Raw genomic sequence first — 12,654 nt, 5'->3', positions numbered from 1 at the left:
AATAGCCTTAGGGTTGACCTTCCACTTGGGAGTAGGTAGGTGGCAGCAATTAAGTACCTGTTTGCCGGAACCCCACCCTAAGCCAGAGACCTGATTCAGCCTCCAGGTGCTTCCTGGCAACCTGGGACACCTGGGCAAACCTGACGGACTCTGAACCTTGTTGGTCTACAAGGAAGGAGTTGAGACTATAAGATTTTTTTTTTAAAGATCTATTTATCCATTTAAGAGAGAGAGAGAGTGCGTGCACGCAAACAGGGGGGTGGGAAGGGACAGAGGGAGAGGGAGAGAGAGAATCTCAAGCAGACTCCCCACTGAGCTGGGACCTCCCCCCTCCCCAGATCACAACTAAGATGAAATCAAGAATAGGTCACTTAAGCGACTGAGCCCCCTGGGCACACCAAGATCTGGTATTTTTGTTAGGACTTTTTTTCCATTATGGAATATAAAATTGAAAAACAGAACATAGAAAAACATGCCAAATCCTACCATTTAGTTACAACCACTGTTAATGTCTTGATGTGCTTCTTTTTTCTTTTTTCTTTTTTTAAGTAGGCTCCGCACTGGTCGTGGAGCCCCACGCTGGCCCAAACTCACAACCCTGAGATCAAGAGCTGAGCTGAGATCAAGCATCAGATGCTTAACCAACTGAGCCACACAGGCGCCCCTTGGTGTGTGTCATTTATCCATTGACTCATTTAGAACAAATATCACTTAAGGCCCCTGGTGCACGGTGTGAAGCCCTGAGGAATCCTGAGGTAAAGTCAACAGACACTTCCTAGAGCCTGTAGCATTTCCTTCCGATCTTTTCTCAGTGTTTTTTTTGTACAGGCAAAAATGTTTGAAACTTCTCTCAAATTACAGAAACAGTTCCACCTCTCTCTTCTGTCGTCCCTGCTCCTTGACAGACCCTGTCGAGCACCATCCAGGACAACCTTATGCTTGGACTGATGCACTCTGGTGACTGTGGCAGATGCTGGTGGTGGCCCATATCCCCCTGGGCCCTCTGAGACCATCTGTGGCCGCAGTGGGCGGTTCCCATAATGCTGATGGCAACTCCCTTCACGTTCTCAAACCTGATTCTTCACCATTCTCAAATCGATTATTAACAAAGTCTTTGTTCCCATGTATGTCACTGCTGTGTGTCAGCTGCGCCTCGGCGGCCGTCCTAGCAAGGGGACAGCTGAAGAGGTGGTGGAAGTAGAAATGTATTGCGGCTAGATTTTACCATAGGTATTGTGTGCTCACGTGAGTGCTTATGCGCCTGCGCGTGTGCATGTTTCAATCCACTCTTTTCTTACTTAGGAAAGTACATGCCTATGTTTAGAAAAAATATATATCAAACAGATGCATCTGCACCCTTAACCCCCTTCCCCAGAAGCAACAGTTGCCAACGTTCTTGATGTGTTTTTCCAGAAATATTCTAGGTATAAAAAGCACAGATATTGAATATAGATTCCCTTTTTTATGTAAAAGGCAGCATAATATACACTTTACACTTCACCATATATATTTGGGATTCACCCCAAAATAGAGTTACCTCACTTTTTTTCCACAACAATGTTCAGTTGTTTGGAAATGTCCCTTTTGAATGGACATTTTGGTTGTTTAACTCGTTTGCTGTCACAAACAACTCTGCCTTGAACATCCTTATACACACATTTTTGTATACATGTATCACTACACTTTTGTCAACACTGAATATAATCAATGTCTTTTGATATTTAGTAGGTGACAGAGTTATTTTCTTATTTCATTTTTTTAATTTTTTCTTTTTTGTTTTCTTATTTTTGTCTGTTTTTTCTTTTTTTCAGTTTTATTTTCTTTTTTCAAAGTGGATTTTTTTATATGTTTATCAAACTGTTGATAATTCTTTTTCAGTAAACTGACTTTTTCTATTTTTTGCCCATTTTCCATCTTCCTAATGTAAGATAAAAAACTCTTGTGTTAAGGTTGGCCCCTTATTCAATCATCGTGCTACAAACATGTTGTCTTTTGCCTTTTTACCCTATGTGCTTTTCATCCCCAATTTAAAACTTTTTAGACAGCCTAATTTATTTTCTTTCTGGCTTTCTGGGTTTTGTGTCTTGTTTGGAAAAACCATCCTCCCTTCAAAACTATTTTGTGAAGTTACTTAGTAATTTATCCCAGCATTTTTCCGGGTTCTCAGTTAAATTTAAGACTCTGGAAATTATTTTAGGCTAGAAATCAGCCCTAATGTTTGTCCTTTCTACCTTGGCTCTGAGATCAATGATCCAGCTTCGCAGAAGTTTCAGGACAATCCAGATTTCCCAGGTCCCTGGCTTATTGGCATATTGCTGGTTGTGACCTAGGACCCCCAAGCCCTCTCCTGTGCACCGAGTTCTTGGTTTAGAACCCAGGGGGAACCTGCGCAGACCATCGTCACTGGGGCACATGGGTTCCAGGTGGCCTCACTGGGACTGGGTGCCCATGTGACTCGGTCACAGACTGTAGCACTTCCTCTGTAAATTCGGCTGGCTCCCGTCCCCTCTTCCCTCCCATCCCAGTTGTGCTGAGCCTTGCCAACTCTTCTCTGAGGACATTTGCATCATGCAGCAGCCGGAGGACTCTTGAGGACTGCTTCGCTGAGCCATGGTCTGTTCAGCTGCCTCCGTGGTGCTCCTGGTCATGACTCTCCCCCTGGTGAGGTCACCAGTTGCTCAAGCGTCTCAACCTGCGAGTAAGCCTGGGGCAAGTACCCAGGGAAGGTCTACAGAGCTGACATAGGGGCCTGTCAGCGTGAGAGGCAGCAAGGTGTGGATGAAGGGGCAGGTGGAGGCGCAAGGGCTGGAGGGAGAGGAAGTACTATAAAAAAGAGAGGCCAGTTTGTTATAAAATCTCTGAGAGGTCAGTCTTATTTTCCAGGGTGTGGGATAGCTTTTGTTTCTTTGAGTCACTGTGAACTCCAGTGATGCCAGCTACATTTTGGATAAAGGTTCTCCCAGTCAAGCTTATAATTTAAAAATGGAAAGAAAAGAAAAATTTTCCAGCATAGAGGACAGGAGAGAATCTGAAGAAAGACAGCAAAGTCAAGATTAGCACTTTTTGATCTCTGTTTTCTCCCAAGAAGACATCTGTATCGCTGTGTGTATCCGTATCCATATCTATATCTGTATCTGTTTTTAGATAGTACCCACATTCACATACAATTTTGAGAGAGGGAGGAGTTGGTGAGGAAATAATTTACAGGAACCAGAGACTAAGGGAAGATGCTGCCTTATGCTCGCCCTTGTGGCAGTTTCTATGGAGAGAACAGAATTCCCCAAGCCTCTGGGCCCCAGCCAGCTCTGCCTGGCCCTCCCCGCTGGTGTTCCAGACACAGCCATTTCAATTAGCCTAGAGGCCCAGGGACAGGTAAATTCAGGAAGGAATTAAGCAAAGCATGTTGACTCTCCAGGGTGTGCCTGGTTCCTGGGTTCAGGTGGGATTTGCAGGCCTTGGCAGAGTCCTTGAGGTTGCATCCCTGGCGCCTCCTACCGGAAGCCTGCTTTCCTCTCCTGATGTGCCTGCTTGATTCTGGCTAGGCAAAAAGAAGAGCTTCAAAGAGATGGAGTCACGCCAAATTACTCGGGCTAGCCCGAGCCCCCTGGGGAAGAAGGTGTCCCTGGAAGAAACCTGGGGTCAGCATCCTCTCAGAGGTCTCTCCTCTGTTCCAGGCACAGAGTCAGGCTGGAGGGGAATTGGGGCAGCAATTGGACCAGAAGAGTGGAGAAGGTGGTGAGTGGATGGAGTGGACAGGAGGAGGAAGGAGGGAGGGGTGGGAGGGCAAGGGGGGAAGACAGGGAGCAGGGAATGAGGCTGAAGAGGACCCACGGAAGACTGGATCCATGGCTGGCCACAGTGGACACTCAGGTCCAGAGGCCAGTTCTCTAGCTGTGAGGCCTGGAGAAAATCACTCATCTTGGAGAGCCTCATCTATAAAATGAGGGGATGGTGACATGGAGCTGTATGTGAATGCAACGTAGCTAGTGAGGGGTTATGGCCCTCTCCAGTCTTGTCAGCTCCTAGCTGGGCTATGGGAAGTGGGATCTGCCCGGGGTCCAGTGACCAGCCAGGTGTGGGAGGCAGAAGGGGACCAGCCCATGGCCTTGCCACCTCTCCTCTACAGCTGCCCCCTCTGCTCCTGTAGAATCAGTCCTGGCCTCGGTCTTTGTACAGCTGGACTTGCCAAATCAGACCTGGCCACTGGCACTCTCCAGGACCCTGACTCACCCCCTTGCCTCGGCTTCCTCTTTCCCAAGAACTCTCACTGGCCTCAGCCTCACAACAGGTAGGGCGGATTCTATGGAGCCCTGCCTCTCAGTGGGCCTTCCATCACTTGTGGGGGACGGGGAGCTCAGAGAGAAGGGGGCACAGGCTTCCCAGGTCTTCCACAGCCAGCTCGCTTAGACCGCTGCTGACCCCTCCCATTTCCTGGAGGGTCTCCATGGCCCAGCTCCTTCCTCACCTCCCCACCAGACAGACCCTTCCCTTCCTGTTCCATGTCCCCATCTTCTAAACTTTGGCAGAGGCCCAAGAGGCAGCCGGTGGTGCGCTGGGACTTCTCTGACCCCCGACCCCACCCCTGATGACTTTGCCCAGCAGGACCTCTGCTGCTTTGAACCCTGAGTGAGGAGGCGGTCCCTGAAGGCTGAGGCTGTTGTGACTTTGGGATGGTTCCAGACAGCCAGCCCTAGAGTGGCTCAGGCGTCAGAGGCCTGGCTCTCTCATACGGCCTGCCCACGTCTTGTCCCCGCCCTCTGCCGCAGAGTGTAACCTCCACAGCTGTGGGCAGACCTATTGTGCTTGCCTGTCTGGGTACCAGTGGAACACCAGCGTCTGCTCCCGTCACCCTCCCTGCGAGCCCGCCCACAGCCACAGGCCCTGTGGCTGTCTGGTCCTCGGCCCCGCTGAAGCCGGCTCCTGCCAGTTGCTGCCACCTGGTGAGGAGATTTGGGAACTTGGAAACCAATGGGCCCCTGGGAAAGAAAGCCTGTGTTTTCTCCTCTCTAACCCCTGTATTTCAGCCAGCTGGCCCAAGCCCAGGAGCTCCGCTGGGTGGGAGAATCGCCAGTTATCCTGGCGGGTCACAGCCTCAAGCTTGGGACTGAGTAGTGAGACTAACGAACAACAGGGCTCCTGAGACACATGGACAAGGAGAGAAAGGGCTAGAGTGACAGCTGTTGACCCTAGAGGGCCAGGAAGGGGCTCCAGCAGCCCCAGGCCCCTAGGGGAGGGGAAATCGTGGGCCACAAGACTTCCCTGATTGGTTCCCAATGACAGGTCTCATCCAGGGACAAAACAAAACAAAACAGTACTGGGGGCAGTGGGGAGGGAGTGACGAGGAACGGGCTTCCGAAGATGGGGAAGGAGTCGGCTTAACCGCAGAGGGCCACAATTCCTGCTCCAAGGGGTACCTGCCTTCTGCCTCCCTGCAGTCCCCGGAAGGCTGAGCCTGACCTCCTCGGTGCAGACACCTGGCGCCCCTCTGAATCTGACCCTTGTCAAGAGCCGTGAGACCACCAACCTGAACTGGGTCCTGCGGCATGCGGGCAGTCCCACACCCATCCTCCTGCAGCCAGGGACACATGTGTCCCTGGCCTCTAGCCCGGGCCAGGCTGTCCTCAGCATCCTCAACGTCTCGCATAGATGGGCAGGTAGCCAGCCTGCCCTTCCTTTCATCTCTCTTCTCCTCTGCCTTGCCCTTCTCTTCGTCCTTCTCTTCCCCTGCTTCCCTCACCTTCCTCCTCCTCCCTCTCTTCTCCTTCCTGCTTTTCTCCCCCCTTCCTTTCCTTTTGCATCTTTCCATTTATTCATTCTGGGGAAACAAAGGCTAAGGAGCCCACTAATGTGAACAATTTTAACAGGAGAATGCTGAAGGTGGGGTGTCAATTTCGGCAGAGAACAGACATTGTGTTTTACTTCAAGATGTTGCAGTGGCCCTCAGGTGGTTCGGGAAGGGCATCCCCTCGCAGGAAAGAGGTTCACTTGGAACCCATGGCTCCAGGCTATTAAAGAAAAATGTCAGGAGCCTCTTCTCCAGGCCTCTTCCTCCTAGAAATCCTTTCGGGGGCGGGGATCTTTGTTGCTGGGCTTAAGGAGAGGCCGGACCGGGAAGGCAGACCTCAGGTGTGGCTTTAGAAGCAGCAGAGCTTCTGTGGCACGGGTGGGGGCCGGAGGAGCTGGGAGGTGCAGCAGGTGTGTATCTGCAGGTGAGTACATGTGCTGCTTCGAGGCTCAGGGATTCAGATGGGAGCTGTCCCAGGTGGTGAAGGTGCCTCTGCAGGCAACCGATGTGGCTCGGCTTCCAGACCAGCTCTCCATTTCCTGTGCCACCTGCCCTGGCTTCCAGCTGACCTGCTGCATCCCCAGCACGCACCTGGCTTACACAGCTTCCTGGAGTCCCAGGGAGGGCAGCAAAGGTACGGAGGGGCTGTCGGGGCCGGGGGACAGGCGGCAGCTGGTCTCCAGGCAGCTGGCTCTCCAGCTCGCAGGAAGCAGAGGCTGCAGTTCAACCTGGGAGTTCTGGGTCCAAGTCCAACCCTGTTTTTACCCCACAAGCAATCCTAATTGTATTGATACAGCAAAAACCACATGAATGTAGATATGTTTGCAAAATGTTTTCACACAATCTTAATGAACTCTTGCAATATACTCTGTGAAGCTCGTTTGGTGATAGTCCCCATTCTACAAATGAGGAACCTGGCTTCAAGTCCTGGGGCTAGTTAGAGACCCCCAGGTGTCCCTCCCCAAAATCCAAGCTCTGCCTTCATAGTTTGATGCTCTCGTACCGCTCAGTTCTTCCGCACTGCGTCATCTGCTTCTGAAGTTGCTAGAAAGACTGAAAGGACATCTCTGGGCCTGCTGGGTTCTAGGTCTATTCCAGGCCCAGTAACTGTTCCCTCTCTCATGTTATCTTCAGCCTCCTTAGTCAACAAGCCAGGCTCCCGGTGCTTTGTGCTGGCCGTTCACAACTGCCCTGCGGCCGACACCACGTACACTTGTGAGCTGCAGAGCCCAGGACTGACCCCTCTCAGGGTCCCCATCTCTGTCACCGTCATCCAGGGTACGTGGGACTTGGGGTCCAGCCGGTTGACCTCTTACTGCTTGCCCTGCGTGCTCCTTGACGTTTCCCTGCACTGGGCCGCACAGCCCGTCTCCAGAGCCTGAACAGGTTTCTGCCCCAGAAAGGCTGGGGCTGGACTGTGGTTGCCGAGCCTCCCTGATATCATTCTTCAGATGGAGACACCGCCTGCCCTGAGGTCTCCTCAGCTGTTGCCTGGAATGTCACCAAGGCTGGCCACGTGGCACAGCCCCCATGTCCGGTGAACAGGACGGGCACAGTGAAGCGGACCTGTGGGCTTGATGGGACGTGGGAGCCCGTTCACAGCAGCTGCTCAGACCCAGAGCTCCTGGCCTTGCATCACAGAGCCCGGGTAAAGCTTCAGGCCCTGCTGCCCACAGGCCTCACCCTCCATGACCTACCCCTTTCTTACTCGGGACCTAGCTTTAGAAGCCTTTCCCTCTGAGGCTCGGCCTGAAGGTCACTCACCTTCTCCGAACTGGAGCCCAGCAGAGCCAGGGAGTGAGGCGGGGGCCAGAGAGTGCCCAGCATTCTCATTGTGGGGAGCGTGCTATTCTCCAAACTTAATCCCACCAAATGTCTGTTCCATTAACATGGGTGTCAGTTCCTTCCATGTGGCTCACTCGATCTTTGCTTCTGTCCCCTTGAGACTGGTGTGGGGATGGGGAGGAAAGAGCTGGATGGAGGAGGAATGGCCCCTCCCCCGTGAGGACTTGCCCACCCCACTCCCCAGTTCCTGCTGTCTTGTGTCTCAGCTGCTACGGGCAGGCCAGGGCTGGCCTGCTGGGGAGGTGCCACAGATCCTGGCACAGCTGTCGGAGCACGTGATGGCGATGAGCTCGCCCTCTGACTTGTTGGCACTGCTGGGCACCATATCATTCCTGGCCAAGGTGGTGGTGGATGCTAGAATACAGCTTACCCGCAGGGCCCTGGAGGTGAGCTCTCTGAGCCATGGCAGGGGCCAGCTGGGTAGTAGGGGCCTGAAGCTCTTTACCTCTGGGCACTTCTGTCCCCCTGACATCATCATGGGCTGTCAGCCAGCAGACGTTTCTAGAGTCTGAGTGTCTGCTTCCCTGGTCCATCTCTCCTCTTGGACACCAGTCTCAAGGCCATGAAATGTGGAGAAGGTCTGATGCTGATAACACATGGGAGGTCAGGAAAGGCAGGAAGGGGTGTGAAGATGTGAGTTCAGAGCATTCATGCACATGCAGACGCGTGCATATGATGTGAAGCCCCCCCCCACCACCCCCTGAAACACACACACACGATACCTACATGGAGATACTCAAACACTCTTGGCTTGGCTGGACTCACCTAAACCAGCTCTCAATATGGGCAACAGTTGGTGACCAATAAGAGGCATCCGAAAGAATAATCAGGGGCAACGACACAACACACTTCCTATCTGGGAATGTACATCACATGTGGGTGGATGGATGTGCATGTGGCCTTCTACTTCAGAACATCATGCCCTCTACCACTGGGTACCATTCTTAGCTTTACAGACCTGTAGGGGTCAAGGAATTGGAAAGGGGCCCCATAGGGCCTGGGTGGCCTGAGGGATGGAGGGGAGAGAAAGACTGTCAGATGGAGAGGCTGGATTGCATCAGGAGACCACATACTTGAAGCCACCCCAGTGGTGAGCTGAACAGCTCCCCATTCTTCCCATATAGAAACTCTTCCTTCACAGGTCTGTCTTCCTCTCCCCCTTTCTCTCCACCCGTGGGTCTTCTGCTGGACTAGGAAAGGTGGCTTTGGGGCCTAGAGTTCCCTGTGCCCCTGGCCCAGTGCTATGGGCTCTAGCGGCCAGGGCTCATCTCTCTTTTGGGATCTCTCTGTTGGGCGTCACAGGCTCTCCTGAAAACCACAGACAAGGTCCTAGACATGGACACCGGCTCTCTGTGGGCCCCAGCCCAGGCCCAGAAACCCTCAGCGGGCTCAGATTTCCTGCTGGCTGTGGAGACCCTGGCACGCAGCCTGTGCCCACAGGATCACCCCTTCTCCTTCAGCTTACATAACGTGCAGCTACAGACCCAGCTCCTTGGACCTGCGTTTCCTGCTGACTACAGAGCCTCCTTCTCCACTCAGGCCCCATTGCAGGCATGCATTCCTAGGCGCTCACTGGCCCCACTGGGCCATAATGGAACGAACATCAGTGTTACTAGCATGCTACTGCAGAAACTGGACCATCTTCTGCCCTCAAACTACGGCCAAGGGCTGGGGGACTCCTATGCCACTCCTGGGCTGGTCCTCTCCATCTCCATCATGGCAGGTGGCCAGGCCTTCAACCAGGGAGAGGTCATCATGGACTTCGGGGACACAGCTAGCACTCCCCACTGTGTCTTCTGGGACCACGATCTCTTCCAGGGCAAGGGGGGTTGGTCAGATGAAGGGTGCCAGGTGCAAACCGCTCACACCAGCCCCACCACTCGGTGTATCTGTCGGCACCTCACTGCCTTCTCCAGCCTCATGTCCCGAAATACTCTTCCAGAAAACCCCACCCTGGAGCTGCTGAGTCGGGTGGGCTTGGGGGCCTCCATCCTGGCACTGCTTGTGTGCCTGGGCGTGTACAGGCTGGTGTGGAGAGCCGTGGTACAGAACCAAGTTGCCTACTTACGCCACATGGCCCTGCTCAGCGTGGTGCTCTGCCTTTTGGCTGCGGACACCTGCTTCCTGGGAGCCCCACTGCTTCCTCCGGGACGCCAAAGCCCACTCTGCCTGGCTGCTGCCTTCCTCTGTCACTTCCTCTACCTGGCCACCTTTTTCTGGATGCTGGCTCAGGCCCTGATGTTGGCCCACCAGCTGCTCTTCGTCTTCAGTCAGCTGTCCAAGTGCCGAGTACTCTCCCTGATGGTGGTCCTTGGCTATATGTGCCCGATGGGGTTTGCAGGTGCTGCCCTGGGCCTCTACCTACCCCAAGGGCAATACCTGGGGGAGGGGGCATGCTGGTTGAATGGGAAGGGCGGGGCACGCTACACCGTCGTGGGGCCAGTGCTGGCTATTGTGGGCGTGAATGGGCTGGTACTAGCCATGGCTGTGCTGAAGCTCCTGAGACCTTCACTGTCAGAGGGGCCCCAGGTGGAGAAGCGCCATGCCCTTCTGGGGGTGACCAAAGCCCTGCTCATTCTCACCCCCATCTTCGGCCTCACCTGGGGGCTGGGCCTGGCCACTCTGCTGGAGGAAGTCTCCATAGTTCCTCACTACATCTTCACGGTTCTCAACACCACCCAGGTGGGTGACAGTGTGGTGGCTGTGTTTTTGCCCTTTTAGATGGTCTAAGTCACTGCCAGTCCCTTCTCAAGGAGATATCATGGTGAAGCAGAAGAAATAGTCTCAGGAATTTTAGAAGACTTAGGTTTGGATTCCATTTCCTCCGCTGACTAGCTGGAGAACTTTGGACAAACCTCTGTGAGCTTTGGTTTTCTTATCCGTAAAATAGTATCTGGTTTTGCCAGAGAAGTCAGGGAATTGTCAGTACTCAAAACTTTGATATCTATCCTTTGTAACCAAAGCAGTGAGAGAAGTACCTGAAACTGATTCTATGCACCAAATGATGCGAATATGCAGAAAACTCTAGATGGGAAGCCTCGGGACATGAATTAGACAGGAAGACAGAGGCTAAAGGAAAAGGAGAGGGAAAAGAGTTGACTTTGGTTGATTCCTTCCTCCTTGACTAACTTATCCCCATATCTCTCTTTTAGGGTGTCTTCATCTTACTGTTTGGTTGCCTCACAGACAAGAAGGTGAGTCTGCCCACCTAACCCGTCTGACTTGCGGTGCCCAGGCCAGGACTTGGGCTGGCATAACCAGGGCGTTATGTCTCCTGCAGATACGAGAGGCTTTACCCAAATGCTTCTGCCGCACCCAACCCTCCAACTCCACCATCTCCCTGGTGAGTTGCTGGCTTCAAATCCTCAGTTCTCCCGCTGAGAGCAGGTTAGAAGCAGCTGTTCCAAGCCTTCCTAAGAGGCACAGCTAGGAGCCGAGAGGAGGTTGGGATTGTCTTTTAGAATGAGCATGTTTCAGGTTCAAACTCCCCAACAATGGAGAAAAGAGCCCCGTCAGAGCAGTAGAGAGTCAGGTTCCTGGGCTCCTGATTCCAACCTGGGCTCCTGGGGACTCTCTTTGTCCCTGGTTTCTCCATTTGAAAGTCTGCCTCCAGTTACTATATGAAGGGAATAGGTAGGATCGGTAAGCATGGGAGTCAGCGTAGCCGAGAGCAGAGTTCCTAGGATTACTGTGGCCCCGGCAGGAGGGCAGGTGAGACCGTGAAGATGGGTACAACCTCATCAAAGGAGAGTTGATGATAATAATAATAATCACCCTGCAGCTGGGCCTTTCTGTCCCTTCCTAGGCTACATATGAAACCTACATCCCAGAACACAGCAAAGGAAGAAGTGAAGATGCCAGGTGGGAAACAAGCCTTCCTGGGAGCAGTGTGAGTGGCACAGAATGAAGCCGAGCGTAGCAAAGCGCTTCCTGGCGCAGAAGGCTCTTCTTCTTGTAACTGTCCCAGCCCAAGGGTTGGAAAACAGACTTTTCCAGCATAGACATTTCTGGATGGGATGGGGAAGGTGGAGGCCTCAGAGAGTAGATGGCATAGCATCTTCTATTGCTTTCACAGAAAGCTGGAGGGAATTTTACTACCACCAACCCTTGATTCAGTTCACTCAGGAAATTCCTTTTTTGCACTGTCAAATATTTAATTATCCTGAAAAACCTTTGCTTGGAAAGAATTGCCATTGGTGGGCTTGGTATCCAGAGGGGAGGGCAGCCTTGCAAGTTCTCCTTCACCAGCCCAGAGCTGCAGGGCGAGCCCTTTTATGGGGAAGGCAGAAGCTTTGAGTGAACCACACGAGCTCATGTTGCTCCTCCTCCAACGGAGTCAAGGGAATGTGCCTGAATCCACGAGGATGGGTCCTGGCCCAATGCTCTGAGCCCTTCTGCCCTCCCAGAGCTCAGCCATTGGCAAAGACAGGCTAATGTTTCCACTAGTCACGTTCCTTTCTCTTGCAGGTCACCTGTCCCCACTAAACTATTCAAGCAAAAATAGCATGAAAAACTAGCCAAAACTACCTAAGGAATAAGCCTGCCTCTGCTGTAAACATAATCAACAGATATTAAAGTTCAAAATGATTGCAATTAATCATTTTGCAAGTCTCAACCAGTTTTTGACTAATCAATAGTTCATGTTACAGACATATTTGATAAAAATTGTTTTATCTTTAACTATTCAATGATTTCCTTTCTGATTATTTCTTCTCTATGGCTAGCAAGAAAAAGGATGGCTTAATAACAGGAACTCTGATCTTCCAAACATTAAAGGTGAAGGGCAGATTTTGGTTCTTTTCAAAGTTTAGGAAAAGGTGAAGCTAATAGGTCCCTTTCTTTAACTTTCACAACAATATCAATATAAATGTAAGTTTCATAGACGTATGCATGTATACGCCAAGTCACTGATCTGAGCACCTTTGTAAGAATGCATTAACAACTTTATTTTTTTTTAAAGATTTTATTTATTTACTTATTTATTTGACAGAGAGAGACATAGCGAGAGAGGGAACACAAGCAGG

The 12,654-nt window shown here is 51.9% G+C and overlaps 1 protein-coding gene across 1 annotated transcript; it reads left to right on the top strand.

Moving 5' to 3' along the window:
• The first annotated feature begins 2,610 nt into the window (after window positions 1-2,610).
• Window positions 2,611-11,537, top strand: ADGRF3 (adhesion G protein-coupled receptor F3). Its single transcript, XM_021697699.1, has 13 exons — window positions 2,611-2,694; window positions 3,675-3,735; window positions 4,148-4,288; window positions 4,767-4,940; window positions 5,409-5,654; window positions 6,210-6,419; window positions 6,920-7,063; window positions 7,237-7,433; window positions 7,837-8,016; window positions 8,933-10,312; window positions 10,783-10,824; window positions 10,911-10,973; window positions 11,436-11,537. Exons 1-13 carry the CDS (start codon window positions 2,611-2,613, stop codon window positions 11,535-11,537), a joined length of 3,024 nt encoding a protein of 1,007 aa, XP_021553374.1.
• The last annotated feature ends 1,117 nt before the right edge of the window (window positions 11,538-12,654 follow it).

The sequence above is a fragment of the Neomonachus schauinslandi genome, chromosome 10, assembly GCF_002201575.2.
Source record: "Neomonachus schauinslandi chromosome 10, ASM220157v2, whole genome shotgun sequence".
NCBI lineage: Eukaryota > Metazoa > Chordata > Mammalia > Carnivora > Phocidae > Neomonachus > Neomonachus schauinslandi.
The sequence above is the reverse complement of the archived record's forward strand: the minus strand, read 5'-3'. Positions and strand labels throughout refer to the sequence as shown.